Below are 24,755 nucleotides of genomic sequence, written 5' to 3'. Positions count from 1 at the left end.
CCGGTCGCCTCCCGCCCCGGGCAGGGACCAGGAGGATGGATTAGCTACCCAGCCGACTGCACGGCTCCCAGCTGCCCCGCTAATAAATCAGGAGGAGGGCGGCCGGGTTCGGCTGCTCGCAGGCTCGCTCCCGCTTTCAAAGGCAGAGTAAAGCACCCGGCGCTGAGGCCGCCCCCGCCCCCCCCCACCATCTGCACAGGGATATATTTTAAGACGTTGTCAGCGGCAAGGATGCTAAACCAGGCGAAAGGAGAACAGGAAAGCCGGGGTTGGAACGGGAGACGACGGCCGGGCTCTGCCAAGAGGGAGCCACGGCTGCGGTGCAGGGACCCCCGTCAAGCCGGGACCCCCGGACTGAGACCCGCACCCCCTGCCCGGTGCGCTCTCTGCTCTCCCGGCACCGGGGCTGCCCGCCCGCCCCTGGCAGGGAGACTCGAAGAACCAAGCGAGGGTCCGTCCGAGCATCGACTGAGCGGAAAGCAGCTGATGCTGGGGAGCAAACGGAGCCCCTGGGGCAGGACCAGCCCCCGCCTGCACCCTCCGCCCCTCCTGCCATGCCAGAGGGATGGGGCAAATCCTCCTCCAGCCCCCCAGGAGCCAGGCTGGAGCTGGGACCGGTGGGGAGAAACACCCGAGGGAGCGAGATGGATGGATGGATGGAGGATGGATGGAGGATGGATGGGAGACACAGACCCTTGGCCACAGCTCGCTCTCCGTGCCCTCAGGGCCAGAACAGAATTCGTCCCCCCAGGGTCCTCTCCAGAGCCCCAGGGGCTGCCAGGAGCTGGGGGAAGGTTTGGAGACAAACCGTAACCACATCTCCCCCCTTTCCACCCCCCACGGCACTATCTCCTCTCCTGGCTTCGCTTCAGCTCCAGGTTTCCTCCTCCCTCCTCCCACTGTGACCGAAGCAGCCCCTGTTCCAGCTCTGGCATCACCCACCCAGCCGGACACCAACACCCGTGGGAGCCGCGGCACCAGCGAGCGGGGTGACAGCCGAGGGGCTAACGAGGGCTCGGCCCTGCTCTCAATTAGCAGAGGTGAATTCAGGGGCTCCCAGACAGTTGTGGCCTCGCGGGGGTGAGGGTTGGCAGTGCCAAGTCCCTGCCACCATCACCAGTCCGGCACCGGGGCCGAGCTCACTCACCGGCATCGCCGGGCACCAAGTTACAGCACCGGGGAGGGTAGGAGGAGGGGAAAAAAAGGTTTTTAAAGGAAAAACACAGTTAACACGTCATTTGTAAAAGCTACAGGAAGCAGCGCAATAATTCAGTGCAATAGAGCAAAAGGCAATACAGTAACAGGAAATATTTAATTTTCCAATCTCCACTTTCCATTTTTATAAACTGAAAAGAAAAAATTTAATATATTACAAAATATCTGTACAGAGACAAAGGTACAACCAAAAAAAGGCGCGCTCAGTCTCAAAACGAAACTCAGGAGAGGTACAGTAAGAGTCTTACCAGACGCTTCTCTGCTGGGTAACTGGCTACAGCGTGTTAGACATTGGCATTAAACCCAAAAACCATCCGTGTGGAGGAAGAAAGGAGGGGCGAATTGCCATCTAAGGACTTGTCTGTAACCTGCACCACATTTTAAATCCTTTTAAATGCATACGGTTCCCCCTCCACTCACTAAATCCTTTTGTCTGCTTTGTACAGAGACCTTTAAAAAAAAAAAAAAATTAAAAAAAGAGAAAAAAAAGAAGAGGAGCTGCTGGGAGGGCTGGGGAGGATGCCAGCGGTCCCACAGCCCCCCGGCCACATCCTGGCCAGGCTGGTCCCCCCCGTGCTCCCTTTGCAGAGGTTGAAAGCCTCTCGCTGGGACCAGTTAAGAAAAGCAACTGGAGACAGAGCAGTGGCCCCCGCCAGCGCCGCAGCTCTGCCCAAACCTCCCGGCACCCAAAGGCACCTCCCGGCCCGGCCCCGTGGGGACGGATGACAGATGCCACCAGCCAGAGCAAGGGACAGACGTCGGGGATGTCTGTCCTTCACTGGAGGTGGGACGGGAGCCCACCCGCCGCAGCCACCACCAACGGCCTCAGCGCGTTGGCAGCCCCCGCTGCAACACGAAGCGTCTCTGCGGGGGGGGCTGCTCCGGGGAGAGCCACGGGGCTGGGGGGGGGGGAACCTGGCTGCACCCCATTTGCTTTTGCAAATTTTGGAAAATTTGCTTTTTGCTGGGACGGGTCACCCTAAACTGCGCCTAGGATGGGGACCCCAAAGCTGGGGGGTGGCAGAGCCTGGGAGAGGGTCAGGTTTGTGGTGCTGGCTTAAGGACCGCTCGCTCCTCAGCAGGCTTTGCTGGGGATTTGCCAATTTGGAAAGACAATAAATAGGCATCGGCTTCCTAAGAGGATTCAGCACTGGAACACGACTTTTCCTTCCAAATTGGATGGGCTCGGGAAGAAAAGCCAGAACAACAACAACAGCAGCAGCTTCACCACGGACCAGAGCTGGCAGCTGCACGGTGGAAAGAAAAAAAAAAAAAAAAAAAAGGAAATTAAAAAACCCCTCAAGAGGTGACTGCTTTATTTAGTGCGCTCCGCATCTTACAGAACTTTTTATTTTTTCCCCTGCACATCAGGCAAGAACTGGCAATTAGAAAAAAAAAAAAAAAACAACCCCAAAACAAATCAACAAGCCAAAACCCAACAAATTTATACTTGGAATTTTGCAAACGGTATCGCTCCTCGGTGCTGACTCAACGCTACGAGAGCCACTGCTCCCTGCTCACACCTCGCGTGTTACCAGCAGTGTGTGTGTGTATATATATATATATATATATTTATTTTCTCTCCCCTCCTTCCTCCCGCGGCAAAGCTGCTGGGTCAGGCTGTGTAAGGCAGGTTTTCCCCAGTTAGAGAAGCACCACCTATTCAGGTGCATTTATTATTATTATTTTTAATTTATCTCTCTGTATAAAAAGACACGAAATCAAATCCTGTTAGTAGCAAGAAGGTCTCTCGGCCCCCCGGCCTCCCACCTGTTTAACACTTCAGAACACTGCTGTCTCTAAAAATTAACAGAACCGTATGTTTTCCATAGGAAAGGCCTACTCGGAAAAAAAAAAAAGCTCATAAATATGTACCTTTGTTTTATTCATCTCTTTTGTTTAAGTCTCATTGAAATGGACAACATCGCAATGTTCTGCAGGAGGAGAAAATTCATCGTAAATACTTCCTTGACAACAACAAAAATATATATGCTTATAGAAATGATACAGTAACGCCTGGTACGCCTCAAAGTACTGAGATGCTGCTCGGGGAGCCCGACCGACCCCCGTCGGGACACGCACCACCAGCCCAGAAGGATCCCCGGAACAAAAGACACTCCTACCCGGTGGCGATTCCCCACCAGAAGTTGGTTTTTTTTCCTTTTTTTTTTTTCTCTTTAATTCTTAAAGTGTTTTGGAAGTTATGAATTACAAAGAAATACATATTTAAGTGAGGTGTTCTCTTCGGCTCTTTAAAAAAGAAAAATAATAAAAAAAAAAAAAAAGATGATTCCCACTGCAAAGTTACAGCAGGAGAGATCCGACCCCCAGAGACCCTTCACAAAAACCAATTCACCACGGCTACCGCCGCGAGAGGCAGGACCCCGGGCCCGGAGCCGCGCAGGCAGGACACAACCTCGGCACGGAGCCGGAGGAGAGCAATGGCTGGACACCCTACGGAAAGAAAGCGATGTCGGATAAATTCGAGTACAAGCCCATGCCCCATCTTTGGTCTCCGCGGCCAGGACAACTGATCCAGACACCTCAGCATCACTATATTCCTTTTTTTTTTTTTTTTTTTTTTTAAAGGGAATTGGGAAAAAGACCCCAAATAAATTGCTTTGGGAACCAGACTCTCCCTCAGCCCTACCTGAACACTGCCCCACGCTTCCCTCGCTGAGAAGCACTGGTGCCCAGCTAGAGAAACATCTTTTAATTTCCTTCTTCCCACATGGATGGGTTTGTTTCATTCCTATTTTTAAACAATCCCCCCCCTCCCCTCCCCGCTGGCTCTTTGCGGTGGGGTGGTTGGGTTTTTTTGTTTTTTTTTTTTTTTTTTGTCACTAACCAAGCGCAGGAGGTTTTGGCCAGCGAGACACCCAAGTGGGAACCCTACAGCAAGTCACGGGGTGCTCGCCGGCAGCCTAGCAAGGAATACAACAGGGAGCTTTCGCAGCAGCTGAAATGCGGACGAGACCTTGCTCTGGCAAAAAAAAAAAAAAAAAAAAAATTTAATAAAAGTCATGTCGCTAAAGGTGGAGAGGCGAGGGAGGGGAGGACCGGGGTGCGAAAGGCGCATCTCTCAGTACGGAACCCCTCTCCCCCGTCCCCCCCGCGGAGGCACTCTGCCAGGCCCACGGTACGCCTTCCCGTAAGAAGAAGTCGCCTGGGTTGGGGCACCCCAGCTGTGACCTGTTCCTGCCCCACTGGAACCCGCCGTCCCCGGTCCCAGCTCGCCGTAGTTTTGAATTTTGGCCTCTGGATGTACCAGCGTGTTGTTGCTCCCCTCGGTTTTCGTAAAAGATTGCCCAACCGAGTGTATGGCGACGGGGACTCTGGTGAAGCGGAGGTCCTGGTCCCCTGGAAACTGGACAGATCCTGTGCCCTGGTAATTGCTCGTCTCCCCGAGGTGGCTCACGGAGCCCAAGAAGGTCCTGCTTTTCCCCAGAGGCTGGGCAGAGGGTTCTAGTAGCGTCTGGCCCGAATTCAGCTCCTCGGTACCAAATCCCCCCTCTGAGCCCTCAGCGCTGTAAGTCCTGGAGGAGTGGGACCTGCCGTAGTCCGCGGCTCTCGAGGCTTGGTGTTCGTGCGTCGTGTGGCTGAGCGGTTCCGGTTCTTGCTGGGAAAAGAGCTGCAGCAGCGCAGCCGTCACGGCCGGGTTCAATTCTTGGGCTGCGTTGGAGAGATCGCCTTCGGACAGAGGTGGTGGTGGTGGCGGCGGTGGTCCAGGGGGCTCGGGGGGTCTCTTCTCTGGTGGGAGAATGCGAGGAGGACATGCTGTGGAAGGGTTACTTCTTTTAAACACCATCTTAAAACATCACGTGAACAGATTATAAATACATTTATATGAAAAAAAAAAAACCAACCCCAAACCAAAACAACCACCAGCCAGCCTACCGAGACAGCCCGCTCTCTAGGATGCGCTGGAAAAGAGGTGGAGAGTTTTAAAAGCTGGCATGCGTCGCAAAATCAACGCACATGTTCATGAACGTTTTCCCTGTGCTCGCCCCCGTCCCCCATGCTCCCAACTAGTCGGCAACAGCTGTCCTAACACATGGGCACCCGTGGAGGGAATTCCTGCTCTGGGATCAAAGGCTAACACCGAGCGGGAGACAGATGTGGAGCCACACGACAGCACGTGGTCCCTGGAAGCGGGCTCTCCCGTGCCCTACTGTGCCGCTACCAGGCTCGCCGACGGCCGGGCAGCTGCGTATGGATGTACTGCTTTAGAAAAAAAACCACAAACCCAACCCCAAACCCACGTGTACCAGTTCCTGACTGCGCCCGTGACAGCCCAAAGGGGTGCAGCACCCTCTCTGTCCCCTCTTCGCCTGCTTCTTGACCTTTTTACAAAGTACATTCCCAGCGTACGGTCCAAGACAATCTCAACCCACAAATATTTGCATGCAATGTACAGGCTGTTCCTGGAGCACAAGGAAATCCTTTTACTCTCCCCCCGTGCCTCCTTTTCCCCCAGCCCCCCCCCCCCAGCCCAAATCGGACCTGAAGTCTCAAGGATTTCCGTTCCCAAAGGACCCCTCCTAGCACAGACAAACGCACCCCCTTCACACACCCCCACCATCACCACGCTCTTTTGCTTTGTATTACTGCTTTTGCAGCAGCAGGAAGAACAAAACAGCCCGGTTAGGCGGTGGGAAAGGCGAGAGCTCTGCCCGCCCCCAAAGGCGGTGGCACGGCTAGAAGTGACACCGCGGAGGGGAGGACGCAGCTTCCCGCAGGACACGATCTGCTCCCGGTGCCTCGCGTGCCGACTTTGCTCACAAACCCAGCCCTGACTCCTGCAGAGCAACACAACTGAACTGACTCCATCTCGTCCATCGACAAAAGGATGGGCTACACAGTGATTCAAGTTATTACTGGCGATGACGTAAGAGGCCACGGACACCTTGTTTGAATCAGATCCTCAAAATCATTTGCAAAACTGGTTATTAAAAAGGTCAAACTTTATTGTGAAAACCAGTAGTCTTCCAGGACCACCCCTCCACCCGTATCAGTCAGTCCACTTTAAAACTAGATTGTATTTAAATCCAGAAAACAATCTTCAGGTAATTTTAAAGCCAAGCTGATTTGGGGACAGCATATCATTTAAAATAATTATAAAACAGAGAACAATGTTATTTGATTGAATCTGCTCTACAATAACCTAGTTATCTTCCAGTACTAGGGCAAAAAAAAAAAAAAAAAAGGAGAGGAAAAAAAAAAAGCACGATCACAACTGGCTTGTGGTGGGCGGGTGTGTTGAAGGCACGAGAACACAGCACGTTCAGCTACATTGCAGAGGAGTTGTGTATCAGGCCAAAAGAGGCTCCCTGGAGAGTCCGAGACCTACTCGGGAGGCGCTTCTACAATTTGGTGAGGTCGTCACAGGATGTTGCTAATAATTCAAAAAATCAACAGAAACAAAAGACATGGAGACATTTACACTCACCTTTGAAAAGGAAATCCAAGAGTTCACTGATACAATCAGGTCTTTTAAACATGCCTCTTACTTGCTCTACAAGAACCAGCTGTTTGGCTCAACTTGAGAAAAAGCTGAATTTCAGGATTCATAAGAGTCAAGTCTACATATAACCAGGCACACCGAGGCCGGATGCACAAGTTTCTTACGTACGCAACTGCCACCATCCCTCCCTTCCAGCACTCTCCGGTGTTTCAGTTCATGTTCTTTAAAAGCATCTCTGCACATTCTATTTTTTTTTTTTTTTTTTTTTTTTGAGAGGGCTGGAAGGGAGTGGTGAAAAAGAGAGTTGGGACAAACAGTAAGATGGGAAAACCTGCAGAGATCCAACGCCCTGTGCAAAAAAACTACCTGAATGTGTGAACCGATTACTAGGAGTATTAGAGGAAGAACTGACCCTCCAAGTTTCCCTTTAATTTTTGGGCAAAACCCCAAACTTTTAATCTTCACTGACCCATTCACAGTGGAGCACTAATGGATTTTATATGCTTTGGAGATGTGAAGCAGAATAATAAGTAATTTTGTGTTTTGGCTTTTTGCAGTTGTTAAAGCCTCCTGAGCAGTCCAGCACTTACCGCAGGGAGTGGGTCAGTGTCTTTTTCAGTCTTGAAATCTGGGATTCGAGCACATTTTAGCACCCAGCACCTTTCCTCCTCCCATCCACACCCCCTGCCGCCCTCTCTCACAACACTCCAATGTCTCGGTTCCTCCTGGCCACAGTTAAACTAGAGGCACTCATATGGAATACTTTAATTGTTCAAACAAGTGCATGGCATCCAAGATGCACAAGCAACAGTCATGATTGTTTACCTGTACTTTCCTCCGGATGCACTGTAGGGGTTTTCCTTGCCCCTCGTTGCTCACTGCTCTTCTCCCCGTTGCTCTCCTCCAGGGTTATAACGGGTTCCTGGCTCTTCATCAGCTGACTCAGCAGAACGGCCAACACGTTCTGCATATCTCCCTGAGCGCTGGCTGTTTCTGGAGTCGCCTGCTCCTCCGGTAGCTGGGTCTCCGCAGGTGGCTCTTCTATGGCTTCCTCTGCTGCTGCTGCCGCTGCCTGAGACTCGTGCTGCTGAGTCGTGGCTTCTGTCAGAGCGTTGATGGACTGGTTGAGAGCCTCCAGCTGTTGCTGCATCTCCGGGTTAGAGTGTACGTTCAACAGCTGGGCCATCTGTGGGACGCTCAGATCAGTCTGGCTCTGCAGCAAGTTCAGTAAAACAGCTAGTTCACTCTGATTCAGCTGCTGGGTGATTTCTCCAAGGCCTGCGGGAAACACAAGAAGCATCACAGGAAGGTTAGGCAAAGCTGTACCACACCGGTTTGTAATCGTGACGCTGCACATACCAACCAACAAACATCTCTTCTCCGCCTTCCCGGGAAGGCACGGAGGCTCCAGGAGGACGACTCAGGGATAGTTCGCTCAGATTTCCACCATCAGCTTGCCCCCTCCAGACCGCAATCAGCTCTGAGCGGCGCTGCAGCAGCACCCCGTGGTACTGTGCCCACACTGCACCCACCAAGGCTACAGCTGGGTACTGCTGCGTCAGCCACACAGGGAGGCTTCTCCTCTGCCCCCTCAAATCTACCAACCTAACTCCAACACACGCCTGCTTCTTAAAATCAGCTCAGTTGAGCCAAACCTCCCTGCTCCTCGGTTAGCAAACCAAGGGCATCCCAAGAATCCGACTGGTGAGCAACTACACCACCAGTTACGGCAGCAAGTCCGAGGATGTGCGATGAAGATGGAAACTCTGAGCCCACTGCAGTGGTAACTGGAGCAGCGAGTCTGATGGCAGCTGAGCCCCTCCCGAGGCCTCTGCAGCACTCCCTGGATCAAAAGCACTCCCTCCTGCACTGGAAAGCAGGTTTCCCGGGATGGAGCTAAGCTGCTGTTTGGGACAGAGGAAGGGTGTGCTCCACTGATGTAGCAAAAGAAATTAGGTCAAGCAGAAGGCAATTCCTTGCTGAAAGCTGGCCTGGGATCAGGGAGGACTCTGTCCTGACCTGCAAGTATCCAGGTTAGTTTAAAATACAACCCTTGAGTGGCATCACCTCCCTTTGCACCATGCTGGAGCAGAGCCTCCTGAGTGACAAGTGACAAGGGTGTCCCTTCACACTGACACCGCCTCTAAGTCAAACTTTTTGGGAAGAAGGGTGCAAAGGTTTGGTTTTAGAAACTTAAAATTAAGCTCCTCTCGCTGGTAGGCGACTAAGAATGTGACACTCGCTTTTCTCAGCTGTTTGTTAATCCAACCACCACCTTTTGTCCATCTGCCACGTTTCATTGAACACATGGATTGTGCATTCCCTGGAGCAAGAACTGTCTTCCTCGTTACTTGTCAGTACAACATTTGACACAAAGGAAGCTTTAGCCCATATCTGTTGGGTTTTTTTTTTTTTTTTTTTTTTTTTTTAAGAAGGCTTCTACAGAGTAATCAGCACAGTCGGGGCAGCTTTGTATATCTCTACATATCTCTCTATATCTCTACATTCCCAGGAATCAAAATACCTTCCCTAGACACCAGAAGGTTGGTCACAGTTCTGCAAACAGTGCACAAGTCCTGGTCCTACAAGTCTTTACGACCAAGTGATCTTTTCTGCCACAAGCAACGTGCAATAACGTATGCTTTTGCCCACCAGCCACTAGTCTGTTATGTCCCACGCCTAATCTTTATATAATTTGATCAACAAGATCAAACTTCAGGTGATTTGCACACCCTTTACATGGCTGCACCTTACAGGCTACTATCTGTTACTCTGCTGGCCTAAGTGACTCGATGACTCCTTTCATTATTCTATGAAAGCATGCTTCAGAACTAATAAAGTAACTCCTAGAACAAATTCATAGTCACTCACATCAGTGAGTGACTTCTGAAGACCAGCCAGAATGCTCTGCAGCCAGTAGTTTTCACAGCAGAGGAAAAAACACACAAAAAGTAAAAAAAAAAAAAAAAATCAGGACACGTAGATTCTGGCATGCCCTTTCTGTAGAAATAGAGGTGAAAGAACCAGACCGGCTTGAAAATAGACATAATAAGCCACCCAGACCAGAGAGGTGACATATCAGGAGGAGCTTTTTACAGACCAGGCTGGGCACTGACCTACTGCATCTCCAGCACCAGACTCTGTTTTGAGCTGGGCAGGCTGTGGGTGCACAGGACTGCTGTTGTTTTTCACAGTGTCTGTGCTTGTAACAGAGGTAGTTTCTTTCCGAGAAACTTTTGATAATGGTGGCTCCTCCACTGCAATCCCGCTTTGCCGCTGCCGTCGGCGTTTCTTGCTCCACAGCTCGTGGCAGTCCTGCCAGTGGGGAAGGCTGGAAGAGAACAACACTTAGCAGTTAAGAAACATGGCAAGAAAAACCCATTTAATCCTCAAAGCCCACAGAAAGTTATTAGTGCCATAAGAGAAGCACAGACGTTCCTCTGACTGCAACCATACTATTAAACCAAGAAGGGGCAAGTCCTAGAATCAGGAGAGGCAGCATAATTGCATGTGAATCATTTAATTTGCACTGGGATCTCACCCCTGAATGGACTGGCTTAGCTACAATGCACACAAGCCCCAATGAACAAGCAGCATAAACGACGCCTGGACGGTCCTCCACGGCACAGAGGACGGGGCTATACTACACGTGACTCTTGCATATCTTCCAACAGGATTTTAGAGCACCTTACAAGCATTAAACTGAGCTTTATAAAACCAGCCTGTTATCAGGCAGAAAGCCAACAGCATAGGAAAAGCTATTTGCTCAGCCACATGACAAAATGCAAGGGCAGAGTCGAGAAGAGAACCCAGAAATAACAACTTAATTCTGACTGAATAAAACACCAAGGCCAAGCCAGCGGCTCCTTCCCAAAACTCATTAGCAGAGAGCCCACTGCAGTGGAGGATGCCAGCTGGAACTTACTCTGGAGGTGCCATTTTGCTGAGGTCAACATCCTTAAGGAAGTCACTCTGCAGGGCCTGTTCTGCTGTGCAGCGCTTGCCGGGGTCTAGCGTCAGCATGTGGTCCAGCAGGTCGAGAGCAGACGAAGGAATGCTGCGTAGAGAGTTAGAAATATGGCTGAGTTAAGGGGTTGCTCTGAACAGAAGGAGAAGCTCGCTTTCAGAGAGACACCTCAGGCCTAAGGGAAATCCATGCAGTCAAAACTTACTGCTACGTGATGCGGTGGCTCAAAAGATATCAACAGAACAGACATCAGATACGCGATACTTTCAGTCTAATTTTTGCCATTTATGAAGAGCAATTCTGCTACAAATCCCACAAGATTATCGCACAATTATAGTCTCCCCCCAGAGAGCACGTCTCTGAAGTCAGCCAGCCTCAGCGCTGTGAGAACACTGTACTGTCAGCGTGCTTTCCAGGTGCAGACCCTAGCTAGAAGTGTCCCAAGTGTGCAGAGGCAGGGAACCCCTCTGCAAGACACCTGCGGCAGATCAGATATTTAGAAAGGGGACAGCGACCTTGTTCCAGCCTTCCCCAGATGGGGGAAGCCCTCCTGGAGAGTGCTGCCCGGGGGCAGAAGGCAAGAAGGGGAAGCACAGCTTTATCCTGCCAGGTAGGCTACAGCCAAAGGCTAGCAGACGAGTCGCACAACGTAACAGAAGGCTGTAACCCCCGCACAGCCACTTCTCTTCTAACTCACAAGGAGAACTCCTCACGCAGGCGCCTTCGGTATTGCTTCTTCGGTTTCATAGTGTTGAAGTAGGGCAACTTGATGACATCCGGCCACACCGCTGGACAGGGGCTCCCACAGAGCCGGCTGAGAACCAGAAAAGCACAGCAGGATCAGCAGGTGAAATGCAGCGAGAAGAGTCACCAACCCAAGTGAAAACATTTTCTTTCTAAGCAACCCAGCGTACCAATAACCTAGGTCTGAGGACACTTCAAAGATTAGATAACCTTCTGGTTAAAAAGGAGGTATCAGGAAGAGGAAAAATGCTCACCTTGAATTTATAAGCCACCCAACAAAATGAATTTTCAGTGTGAGATGTAATTTAGGTTCAGGAGTTTTGCACTCAACTAACAGCAGCAAAGTTTACTGAGGGTGCATACATTAGCAGCCACACACCTGATGGTAGGCACGGACACAGAGATGTCTAACTACCCACATCTGCAGTTACAGTCATTTGCTGGTCCTATTTGCAGGCAGATTAGAGAAAAGAGGGCTCTTTTAACACAGAGACTGTGTGCACGAGCAGTTTCTGCAGCACCTCTTCTCATAGGCATGCATGTGCAATGCTTTACCTGATTAATTCAAGCTGAGCCAGTTCCAGATTGGCTTGAAAAATAGGCTTCTTTGTAAACAGTTCCCCGAGGATACAGCTGGAAAGAGGAAAAGCAAGAGGTCATGACAGCAAACCCTTGGGATGATCATTTGAACACTGCAGCATTTCTGTTCAGAAGCTGGTTTGCCTGAGGAGAGTTATTTGCATCAGGGCTTGTAGTTGAGAACTGACAAACTAACCTATGTGTACAGAGTCACCAATTCTAGGCAGCTGGGAAATAACATTCACTAGTAGGCTGGTTAACACGTCACAGGCTTCACGCTTTAACTCTTTGCAGGGAAAGGAGGATGTGTCAATAGCATGGCAAGAAAGAAAACAGCCAGGCATCTCATTTTCATTCAGATTCAGCCCATTTATCTTATCAACTTTACTGGGGGAATATCTGCCTGCTCAAATCATCCTCAGCTGCCAGTAGCATACTGTTTGTCCTTACCCAGCACAGGACATAGCCCTGTACACATGTTTCTATGTGCACACAACATTTGTACAGCTGGAAGGGAAAGAAGGAGGAGGGACGGGACAACTCATTCATTCCTTAACATCTACCCTTAAGCCTTCCGACAGCAACAACCATCAGTGCCAAAACTAGTTGTCTGCTGGAACTGGGCTAGCCCCACTCCTTTGGCACAGGCCACTGAACAGCAACTAGACCTCGTGGCGGGAGTTTCCAGAAGTAATTAGCAGGGCCTGACTTTTACAAACCTTTGTCGTTTGTATACTAAGCTCTGCTGAAAGTTTACCTGTGAATATGACAATGGGAGGTACGCACTTTGGGAGATCCAGCCCCACTTCTGAACGCTGAATCCTCGAGTCTCTGGTTCTGAATCACTGGGAAAATGTTCCATCTTTGTGGCTGAACTGCCCAGACTCCTCCTGTTCATGAGGCTCCCTACACTACCAGAAACCTGAAATCTCTATTTAAAAATGTTTCCTAGGTTTAGCTGAAAAAATTAGGTGACAAAACACAGCAATCTGAAGAGGTTACAGAAAAACTCTCTATTAGGTCACTAAAACCATACACTAAAGCTAGGACCAGCACAGAGTAAGCTTGTTAACCCTTCTGATCTTAGCGGTACATCATTATCAAAGCTTGGTTTGGTTTTTAAACAGCGAGAATTGACACTTTTTATGCTCTCACGTGCCAATAGCAAGAAAAGTCTCATTCTAGGAGTTTTTACTAAACGGTATAGTTTTAGTTAGGTGACACACACCTATTTCCTCAAAGCACAGAATTTTGAAAGTATTCCGGTACTATCATAACACTCTGCCTAGCTGGAACAGATACAGCTTCAGAAATCAGCACAAATCAAAGACCAGCTTCCATTAGAACTACTCTATTCATGTGCTGATGTTTGCAGCCCGAAGCGGACAGAAGACACAAGCCAGGCACTTACCCACAGCTCCACACATCTATGGCTGGTGTGTAACGCTCCTCACCTAGCAGCAATTCTGGAGGTCGATACCATAATGTAATGACTTTATTTGTGTATGGACGGCTGGAATGCAAGACACAAATATAAACTGATGACAAGAGCCACAAAACCCTTACAAACTGTCATTTTTACTTCCAAAATGCAGTGTTAGGCATTACGTCAAAGCAGCGGGCTTTCAAGTGCCTCGACTTCCGTAGCACCTGCCTGAGTTAAATAAAGCTGATGAGATATCACAGATTTCACAGGTCTGCCTGTGTGCAGAAGACAGTAGGTTGTAGGTACCCAAGACTGAAAAACCCTGGCCTGCAACAGGCAGCAGCAGGCTGCCATGACTGAATAAGGACTGATCTCAGAGCCAAATGTGGTCCATGGCAAGCAGAGAAGATGTTTTGGTTCCTTATCAGCTGGTTTGTCTACAGGAAAGCTATTCCTACCAGCCAGGAGTACAGTTTTCCAACAGCTGGAGCTGCATTGTACCACTTACACTGGAAATAATTTTCTAGGCAATGCCAGGACTTCCAAGTGAAGGGACTACGTGGATATTACAAAGAAAGGAGCTCATCCCACCCACATAAGCTATTTCCCCTTTCCTCCACTCCACTCTGCCTCACCTCTCCTCCGAGCTGTAGAGTCGGGCGAGTCCAAAATCTGCAAGTTTGATTTGTCCACTGAAAGACAAAAAAAACAGTCACTGGTTTGAATCACAGCTGGGCTCACATGCTGCAAGCAGTAAAAGGCAAGGAAATCCCCCCATGTAGTAGAACAGCCTAATGAAGCAACATTTGCAGTAATTACTTTTGGATATGCCAGTCTTAATTTTCCAGATCCTATTTTATGCTTCAAAAAGAAACAAAAAAGAAGAAAAGCAGTAATTCAGTCTCATCTCTATCCCAAACCTCTCCCAACAGGCCAATGTCCCAGGGAAATTTTTTAGATGGATATCCAGACATGTGGATGCAATTATGTGCAGTATTATTCTCACAGGCTCAAAGTTTTCTTATGGGTATCCACATAAAGACTTGAGAATTAACAGCAAATGAATAATCGTTATGTATTCTGTGATGAGCTACGTTACTGCCAAACACTGCTATCTAGAGAAGAGAGCGCGTTCATGGAGAACTACTTCCTACCTTCACCCTCAACAGTTTCTCTACATAGAGGCACTTCCGATAAACAGTATTTTGGCCAAAAAGCCATGGAGACCAAGTGTACACAGAGACCCATTTACTTCACGTCAACAGGACAGAAAGCAAACTGTAAGGAGCTGCAGAACAGGGAGCAGAGGGCCTCACGTGGAGAGAATGCTACCAACAGCAAGTTAACTAGAAGGTCGTGAGGGTGGTTCGCCCCCACAGCAGGAGCTGTGTTCTCAGCCTGCAGCACCCAGGAAAGTCACTGCTTCATTATAACCACCCTAAACATACTCAAGGTGAAGACAACAACTGTGTGGCTCTCAGTTGAGCCCAGGAAGAGCGCAAGGAAGAGCTTGGACAGAACTGTATCAACTCCCAGGTTACCTGTTGTTCAATAAGATGTTGGAGCACTTAATATCTCGATGAAGGAAATTCTTTTTGTGACAGTAATCCAGACCCTCCATTAACTGTTTCATGAAAGACTTGATATGGTCCTCTGAGAAATGTACCAAGCCAGATTCTAGCAGCCCCATTAGGTCATGGTCCATGTACTCAAACACAAGGTAAAAGGCACCTGGTATAACAGAGAAGCAATTTAGGACAAAGAGGAGAGACTAAGAATGAAAGTAGATTCAGTTGTTGAAACATTTTCTGTGCACTGTGAGCGTCTTCTGTTGGTGTTTTCTCTAACGCAATCTTGTGATATTTAGGGCTTACTGGGTATCCTAGAAGAAATATTTTTCCTCAAGGGGAGGACAGAACCAAAAAACTAAGTAGCCCCCCTAATGCATCAACCTGAACATCTGAAATCAAAATATGCCCCCAAAATAAATTCCTTTGAAATCCTGATGACGTTTACCCATCCATTTTGGTTTTTCTTTCAAGCTGGCTTGTTTAAGACTACTGCTATGCATGGCTTAAACCAATGTTTTCATTGTACCCTTCCCTTTCACGGAAGGGAAGCCCCCAACAAAAGCTAGTGGGATGCTGTAACACCCTCCTTCCATGGCGGCAGAGGACAGAAAGTTTTCCACACTATTAGTGAGTTTGTTGGCACTAATCAGTGTTAAAAGTGACCCTGTAAGGGCTTTTTTTTTTTTTTTTTTTTAAAGACTGCTCTTTTGTGACTCTGCAGGAATGCAATGCATCCTTTTAAGCCCATGTCTACTTCTGCTCTGCAGTGCGACAACTCATTTTAATTGGAATCTATCCTCTGATGTAGGGCCAAATCCAGATGCCAAACTTGCTGGAGGAATCGAGAAGGAATGCAAAAAAAAAATTCTACACTAGAGTTTAGATTTTTAGTTTTACACTAAGAATAAACAAACGGGGTTGCATCACCTCTTTGGCTAATCGAAACCACACCCTGCAGTAAATACTACCTTTGTCCTTCTTGAAATCCAGTGCATCTTGTTTGTCCGTGACAATTTCCTTCATGTTAACAACACTGCGGTGGATCAGCTGCCGAAGGATTTTGATCTCGCGGATGGCCGTGATGGGGAAACCTTCCTTTTCATTGTCCAGTCGCACCTTCTTGAGAGCTACCAATTCACCTGCCAGAACAAGCCAGTGTCAAAGCCTCTGCACACACCACTGCTAACAGCTCCGTGGGGTTCCAGGGGGAAGTTGAAAGTAGCTATGAGCAGAGTCAACATCCACCAAGAAACAGCAGAGCTAGCTTTAGTTACCATCCTACTAATTTCTGTGACACTGCTCTGTCAGAAGTTATCACTCCAACAACTCAAGACAGATGACGCCAGTGCTCCTCCTAGTCCGCTTCAGAGGAAAGTCACACTGGTGAGCTTAGTCCAGCCCTTTTCACAAGCTCTGCTACAATCGAGTCTGACAAAGGCACGTTTAAAAAGCAGGGGCTCAGGTGGCACCTATGGCTGCCATAGCTATACCTACCACAACCATCCAACCACGTGCAAATGGTACACACAGGGCACACGATTTCACAGGCAGAGAGGGCGGCTGGGCACTAACAGTTCCCAGGATTTCAGAGCTTCTGTTCTTTCGCCCATTTTGAAAACATCTGATGTAAACGCTTATTACAGGGCTGGAGCCATTCCTAGTTCTACAGGTATTTGTCATTACCTGGCAACACCGTTAACGCTGGAATGGGTTTTAAGGACACCCACAGCAACAAGGCCTTGAAGAAGCGGAGTCAATCTGAAGCCACTTGGCATCCTTACCTGTATCCTTGTCCTTGGCTTTGTACACCTGCCCGTACGTCCCTTCTCCAATAATCCCAATGATATCAAACTTGTCCACGCAACGCTTCCCCCAGTCACTTTCCGTCTGTCTCCTTTCCCCATACCGAGGACAACAGATTCTGAAAGAGGGACAAGGACTGTCAGACACCCACGTGCTCCACCTCACCTGCCAGCCCACAGACAAATGCCCATTCAACCGTTTTAAGCTGTACCCCAAAAGCAAGAAGCAGAGGTGAGGCCCCCCGTCTTTACACTCCCAGCAACTAAGCGTTTGGTAGAGTATAATGAATTATACTACATAATCTTGACTACTCCAGATACAGACACTGCGACACAGGAATATTATCTTTCTATTTTGTTCAGGTACTAAACCACCCCAGCCAGAACACTCTCACTATCAGATCATTTCACTTCACTTATGCATTTATCAGCTGCGTACGGGTAACGAGCGATACACTGCTCCTCCTGGGGAAATACTGAGTGCAGAGTGGGGAAGACAAGCAAAATGGATATTATATCACCTCATTTGCACAGACTTTGAGGCGGCAAAAGCATTTTGCTATAGCCTATCTGGGGCACACACTTAGCCACGCAGAGTTCTACAAAGATCTCATTACATACTTTTAACTGAGAGTAGCTTGGAGGAGAACCAAACCAGTATCTTTATCTAAAAAATACCAAAGAATTATGCTACAGTAGGACCAAAAAAAAAAAAGTGTTTGGCATCTTTTGCAAAAACACTGGACATTTGATTTTTATTTAAAAGGAAGCATAGCCAGCACTCTGGGTACAAGACACCAAGGGAACTTGCTTCCTTGACAATTGCATGCATTTTGTTATGGTGGAAGTTGTATATGCCATGCAACCTGACTAATACTTCAATCATGCATGAAGAAAAGGTAGGTGTTTGTCTCCTATTCAGGATAACCAATTCCTAGAAGCATCACGAGCTTTATATGGGGATACACATCAGGAGATTTCTTTGTCCTGCAGGCTACAGGCTAAATCAAAAGATGAGAGAGCTTTCAGGGTAGATGTGGCTGGAGATGGAATATGACATACTCCAGCAATTCCTACCGCTGAAGGGGTTAAAGGGGAGGACAACAGAATCCGTCACAGCTTCAGTGTAGAGCCTGGACCGTAGTCTCCATTTGATGCACAATTTACACAACCTCCACTTCTTCCCAAGATCAAATAGATGGAGCAAGTGGCCTTCAACTGTGAGCGGCCCACAGATGAAACAACCCACAGGAAATAGTTAATGTACCATAAGAAAAAACAAAGCCAAACAGAAATATAAACTTGTTTTCTCCACGTTTCACTTCCCTCAAAGGCAGCACCCAAACAAGTCAGGGGACAAAAGAATTTTGATACAACTGAACAAAGTCTGGCTAAAGACTTCTAAGTAAGTGCGCGTTAAGTGTTCTCCCCATCCAATAAATGGTGGGGAGGCTGCCGAGAGCTGGCAAAGCAGCTGCCAGATCCAATTGCAAAAATGACTGCACTTTCAACAGCGCCGTCTCCACATGGAGCATAAAGGCAGGCAGGCAGCTCTTCCAGGAGTGCTGCAGTATACACTGAAACACAGCTCTGAAAACCTAGACTGACATCTGGGCGTAGAAATGGAAAACCTAACAACTCAAAAAAGCCAAAAAAAAAAAAAAAAAAAAAAAAGAAGAAAGCCAGCCTTACTTTGGTCTCTTTTTGAACGGTTGTTGAGGTGGTGTGGCTGCCTTTGGTTCCGGGGAGTCAGGAGGAGATGGATCCCCTCCAGGGAGCTCTGGAGGGAGCGGGAGGTCCGTGAGTAAGTGTCGTGGTCTCTGCTCTCTATCTTTCTTCACAGGTTTTGGAGGAAGAATCTCTTTTGGACTAAACTCCGAAAAGTTAATACAATACAAAAGTCAGACTTGACAGCCAATTAAACAAACAAAAAAGCCTACTGCAGGACTACAGCTCTCTATTGCAGAGCATAAAGTTAGGAGCCCAAGTTTAAGTACCAAAATTAGCATAGCCAAGTATAAAACAAAACAGCCTTAAATTTTACAATGATAATACATCAGGAGAGAAAAGCGTTAGGTTTGAGCCACTGTCTTCAAACAAACACACAGCTCTCTGCAACCAGAACTTGCTCAATTTGCACAAATAAGTAGTTATTCTGAGTTTCCTGTTCAGGTTATCAGCCAGCACTCACTTTCCGACCCTTACTTCCTCTATTTAGTCCATTTATCATAATGAAATTAAATGTATGACTTGCTAAGGACCCCTATAAATACAAACCCAGAATTAAATCTTTCTACATAAGTCACTTTTAACTTCCTAGCAAGGACTGAAATCTAGCTCTAACTTGTCAAAATTGCTGAGAAACCAAAAGCTGACTTTTTTTAAAAAAAAAAAAACCCAACAAACCAAACCCAAACAACCAAAACAAATTACCAGTGGCCTCAGAAGCTTGGTTTAGACTGGCAAGAGTCTCATAAGCAGAACTTAAATTCTCTTTCATGTATGCAGCAGGGAGAATTCCTAGGTCTGAATAGTCAGGAATTCTTCTCCACGCAAATGTCCGCTTCGCCAGGAAAAGAAAAAGATGAAGAGATACGAACAACCTTCCAAGGTTCGTTTTTAGGGCAGCCAGCAGGAGGTTTGCTGTTTGTCAGCATCACCAGGTCTAATGCTTCAGCACAGAGAACTCCGCATAAATGAACTGATGGAACTAGGTCATTTTCCCATTTTTTTTTTTATTAGACACTGCCTAATCTGCATGAAAATCTCTTGTGAAATATAGTTAAGAAACATGCAAGACGAAGGAGGACATTGTTCTGGCACTGAGCTCTGACATCTTCTGTAAAAGATCTTACAAGCAGTACGTATCCTAGAAATACCACGAGTACGAGAGCTGTATGGGCTGAAGCTCACCCCCCATTAACTGCAAATCCTTAACGTGTGGAACGACACCTCATCGAAGCAGAACCCACGTTAAACCTCAGAAAAGGTTCTTCAAAGCAGGATCTAGACAGCCAGGGCCTACAAACACATGTAGGACCAAGAGATTTCGTTCCAACAGCAAATCGACTAGGTTTCATGGCTTTCATATGTGCATTTGAAGCACTGATCTAATGTCCAGTTCTTACAGATCGAATGTCCACAGTAACAAAAAAGCAGTTGTTTATCTGACTGTGTTTAATCCACTTCTAATTGGCAATTAATTTGTTCCTGATAGTATTTAAATATCCAATAGTATGTGCTAAGCTTGGGCCCTTTGATCCTGTCAAAAAGATTCAGCCTTTCTCCCCCCCCTGCCCCCAACACACATCAAAAGCCAACTTCTTTGCAAGAATTTCTCGGGAAGGGGAAGGTGTGTTTGTAGGTTTAACCCGCAAGTGCCCAGCCTTTCAGGAGAGCCCTTCTCTCCCTCTTCCCAAATAGTTTCCATTTTCTTCCTGACACACTGTTATCTGTGTTTAGTTATGTACAGCTGCTTAGTTAATCTATTTGCATATCAGCACTGGTGCTACAAGATGGTTCCTGTAACTTTAATTACCCCCAGCACACTTGGACATTTCACCAGGAATTTCTTTCCAAGCAAGAAAGACAAACAGACCCTTCGGAGCTGCCCAAGCAGAAAAATGACACAATGCCAACACCAACTGCCTAACAAAGACTCCTAGAAGCTCCCTCTCTTCTCCTCCCCTACAGTAACAGGAATGCCATCAGTCAAATCTGCATTTTTATCTACCTTAGTGCTGTGAACTGTCAACCAGATGCTTCCAGGAACCTATGCAAGCTATACAGCTTCTGGGTGCAACATCAAACACGTACGAATTTTGTACCACTCACTTCTAAACAGCTTTTCCTCTCCTGCTAGGTGAAGCAACCCACCATGCACCTTGGCTGCTGTGAAGTCTAAAAGCATTACAGAGAGATAAGTCTTGAGAGCTCGGCAAGCATTGAGAAAGGTTAAAGAGCCTCTCACTGGATGAAGTGTGTTTTGTACTTGGACGCTTCAAAGCGTATTTCCAAATCCGGTCCTTACCACTGTCTCAGAGCTGGAGTGTTGTCTCAGCATATGAAAACAGAAGTCTAAGAAAAGTTTTGTCCATAACTGCGAAGGCAGTTGATTAAGAGCAAACTTCTGTACGGTCAACGCCATATGCAACTGACACTAGACTCAGCAAAACGAAGCGGGATTTCCCGTCCTTTTATTGGGAAAAAGTCACTGTAAATCCATTGACTAAGCTTAGCAACCAGCTGTACTATCGCCCACACTCCTAAGTTCATAGTGATGGCAAAGATAAAACATACTTTTACAAAACTAAGCCACACCTGGGTGGTAAAAAAAGAGCTCTAGGTGTGAGTGGCTAAAAAATAAACCACAGTATTTGCACCACAATTTCTGTGTTTGGAAATAAGGGAACACAGCAGCAGAACCTTGCTTAGACTGGCATTCGAGTTGAGAAAAATCTGCAATCTGTTAAAAGCTACTGCTCATCACAGATACATCTAAACTAAACAGATACTTGCTGAACAACATTGCACAGCTTAGGAAGGGCAACAAACATGCACAAGCCTAACTTTTACGTTGATCGCTGTGACATTACCCTAATTTACACTGATACCAGGACAAGCCATGAAAATCAATTAAATGAATCAGAACATGTAACATACTGTGTTCACTTAAACCATAGGGTAATTATATCAAGTCATAACTATCATGTAACACACTATTCATTAAAAAACACACTTTACTAACCAACAAGGTACCTAGGATATCTTTAGCAATGCTTGGAAAGATACAGAAGTTTCTAGGGAACCACAGGCTAAGGAGATCAAGCAGAAAAAAAAATTATCAGTGATGACCTTACGTTAACAGCACTACAACATACTAACAGCTAGAAAAGAAAAAAAAATTGTTTTTCTTCTTCTCCACCTCCATTTTGGATATTCCTTTCCATTCCCTTCTTCTGTCCCCCAAAAAAACCCAACCCCACAGTAAGGTTTCTCAGACAAGTTCATGTTAGAAGCCAAGACCACCACCAGCCAAGACACAGAGCGGCGAGAGCTACAATTACAGGACAGAATTAAGTCTGTATGTTTTGACTAGAAATGATAGAGAACAGAAAGCTGAAGTAGGTGCACTTTCACTCTTTCATTTTCAAACAAATACCTACTTCTTAAGCCATAGGGATTGTATCAATTATTCAATAATTCAGACAATACTCAAGTCAAACCAACGCCATTTTTTACATGTGGGCGTGGCCTGCACATTCAAAGAGTTTGGAATAGAAATAGTTCTGGTTTGTGTTCCGGTATTGGAATTGTTATGCTCTTTCCTGTTACTTAAGTACAGGTTTTGGAAGAATTAAACAAAAAAGCAAAATTCAAAATAAGCCTGTGCAAATGGCTGCAATGTAAAGGGGTACCTAACTCCAGATCCACGTTTCATTACTGTAATAAATATGACCAAAGAGCGATGTGAAACTACTTACTAACCGGCATTAAACAGCAGCCAAACCTCTCTCTCACCAAGGTAAGATGTAACTACCTGCACAGGATTATAGAACTCTCCACATAAAGCCGAGAAGGCCAAACCCAGGAATGGCTGTGCAATAAAGTATTTATACCAGCGGCACAGCCCTCAGTGTACTCTGCAGGATAAGCTAGTAAGTGCCAAACTACCCAAAAAGAACTGTTTATTTCAACGTTTTGCTTTTAAATGCAAACAGGATACTCTTGTGTGACCTTACCTATCCAAGTCATCTTCCCCAACTAAAATAGGGGGGAGCGGAAGCGGAGGCAACGTTGAAGTTTTCAGGTGTGGAATAGCAGCCGTCACAGACACTTGTGTTTTTGTAGCGACTTGGACAGAGGACTGAGAGTTCACCTGAGAGGATAAAGTAGACGTCCTTGGGTGGGAAGAAGATGGCAAAGACGTTGGGGCTGAAGTAGGAACCTGAATGGGAGTCAGTTGGGATGGTGGCAAAGGTGGAACAGCAGGTGATGGAGGCAAAGGCGGCAACGGTGGAGTTGGAGGCGGTGGTGTGGTTGTTGGCAGAGGTGGAGGAGGTGATTTTATTGAGGGTTGTGGGGGTGGAATCTCCTTCTCTGCTGCGTCCGTCTCTTTTGGAGATAGGAGGTCCTCTACCACTGCTACAGGCTTCAAGTCTTTTGTTCCCGTCTGTTTCGAATCTCGAACTGGAACAGGATGTTTCCTCTCAGAGTTCTCCTCTGCTTTGATTTTTGTGGTCTCTGCAGGGGCTTTAGTCTCTGCATTCGTATACAGTAAATTAACTAATTCAGTATCTGAAGATGATTTTTCAGATTTAACAGTTTTGATGACCTTTTTAGATTCCGTTCCAGACTCCTTAAGTTCAGCTAAGCTGTTCTCCTTCCTAGACAGGAAAACAGGCGAGCCCTTTGCCTCCTTCCCATCCACCTTGGCTGCAGCTGCCGCTGCTGCTGCTCGTTCCTTTTTCTTCCTGCTGAGTTCTGCCCCTAGACTGGAGTTCAGCGGTAACCTTGTCGGTGATATGCTGGAATGGCGACTGCGTGACCCAGACCTCTGCTTTTTACTGTGAGATGATGAGTGTCTTGAATACCCAGGACTTCGGCTTCGGGACTTCACAGACTTCCTGCGGAGAGAACAGGGAGAAGATAAATGAAACGAAGCATCTCTCAACCTTGGAGCTACTCACCAACATCAATAGCTCTCTCTGAAAATAATTCAGATCTGTTTATTTGTCAACTAAGTTCAGAGAGTCCGTAACACCTGTCAGGAGAGACTAAAGCTACTGAAATGAGTTTATTGACTAAAGCAGTAAAAGTTTGAGGTCATCATCCAGCCTTCCAGTGTCAGGACTACCCTCACAATCATACTGTTAAGACAGAAAGGAAGGATCAAGATTGGACAAGCCTCAAGGCAAAGACGAGATCACAGATGCACGCACCAAACAGAAGACTGCAGTCGAGAGGATGAGCTGGTAGTTTACAGATCTTTTGCCGTGATTATGTGCAACTTTAAAGGAAACAACGGATAAAATATGACTGCCCCCATGGGAATGCCGCCTCGGGAAATATCTCACTTCAAGCTAATTTTTCCCCCTGGTTCTTTTACTATCATCAGAACTCAAATTTGCATATTGTGATTCAGGAGAAGAAAAAAAACCAGGAATTTTAATACTGTCTGAGGTATGTCCAGAGGGTCTCAGCCTTACTCTGCAATAAATGGGTTCTAAATTAGGTCTATATGCAGAAATAAAAAAACCCCCACACTGAAAATCTGTGTTGTGATACAAGCAACAAGCAAGGCAGGAAATGCCTCACACCATCAGGGTACGCACTGTGAGCACAGGGTGAACCTAGCCAGAAGCCAGCAGTAACCGCAAGCTCAGTGGAGACTGATGTGGAAACAAGATAAAAAATAAAATGGAACTGGAAACTGGTACTTCCAGTGTCCATGTCAAAAGAACAGACAAGACAGAACTGTTTCCTCCACCTGAGGAGGAATAGGATTTTGCAGGTTATGAGACAGCATACTTTCACCGTACGCGTGGTGGCTCTGATGGGTTTAGAAGGGGTGTAAGCCAACAGGAAAACAAGAGATCCTGAGATCAGACCCTATGACTACTATAATAGAAACGATGCTCAAAGTTTATTTTTATTCCGTGATTTATTACTCGGAACACAGCTAGTTTGGAAAACATGGAATTCTCTCAAAATATTGTTCCACACTAGTTATAAAAAAAAAAACAAACCACCTAACACCAAGCAGTTTTAAACACCGTAGATGCTGGCCTGCTTGTAACCATACCCAGAATGTAATTAATAACAAGGTCTAAACTGTTTATAGTGCTACACAAATTAATATTATCCCAAGACAACAAACATTTGGAAAAGAAACTGGAGAACTGAGACTGACTAATGCAAAGTTCATAGATGCCACCAGCACCCTCAAGGATGGGCAGAGTTGCGATTACACGGTCTTGCTGCACAG

At 47.0% G+C, this 24,755-nt stretch overlaps 1 protein-coding gene across 7 annotated transcripts in view; it reads right to left on the bottom strand.

Moving 5' to 3' along the window:
• Positions 1-1,325: 1,325 nt before the first annotated feature.
• The window catches only part of CDK12 (cyclin dependent kinase 12), a 29,842-nt gene continuing 6,412 nt past the window's right edge, over positions 1,326-24,755 (bottom strand). The window contains exons 2-16 of one of the 7 annotated variants that reach the window (XM_054801516.1): positions 22,510-23,394; positions 18,461-18,637; positions 16,748-16,887; positions 15,935-16,105; positions 14,937-15,126; positions 14,031-14,087; positions 13,381-13,482; positions 11,946-12,023; positions 11,344-11,460; positions 10,605-10,736; positions 9,796-10,010; positions 7,505-7,957; positions 4,484-4,992; positions 3,091-3,149; positions 1,326-2,462 (exon numbers count right to left, since the gene is read on the bottom strand). In XM_054801516.1, the coding sequence (XP_054657491.1) occupies positions 3,102-3,149; positions 4,484-4,992; positions 7,505-7,957; positions 9,796-10,010; positions 10,605-10,736; positions 11,344-11,460; positions 11,946-12,023; positions 13,381-13,482; positions 14,031-14,087; positions 14,937-15,126; positions 15,935-16,105; positions 16,748-16,887; positions 18,461-18,637; positions 22,510-23,394 (3,274 nt within the window). In that variant the 3' untranslated portion in view covers positions 1,326-2,462; positions 3,091-3,101. Of the gene's footprint in view, positions 2,463-2,502; positions 4,993-6,142; positions 6,611-7,504; positions 7,958-9,795; positions 10,011-10,604; positions 10,737-11,343; positions 11,461-11,945; positions 12,024-13,380; positions 13,483-14,030; positions 14,088-14,936; positions 15,127-15,934; positions 16,106-16,747; positions 16,888-18,460; positions 18,638-22,509; positions 23,395-24,755 lie in introns of those variants that run through there. The other 6 variants (XR_008573911.1, XM_054801515.1, XM_054801513.1 and 3 more) reach the window with 6 other exon arrangements.

This window comes from Grus americana, chromosome 22, assembly GCF_028858705.1.
Source record: "Grus americana isolate bGruAme1 chromosome 22, bGruAme1.mat, whole genome shotgun sequence".
Classification (NCBI taxonomy): domain Eukaryota; kingdom Metazoa; phylum Chordata; class Aves; order Gruiformes; family Gruidae; genus Grus; species Grus americana.
Note: the sequence above shows the minus strand (reverse complement) of the source record. Positions and strands in the feature narration are given on the sequence as shown.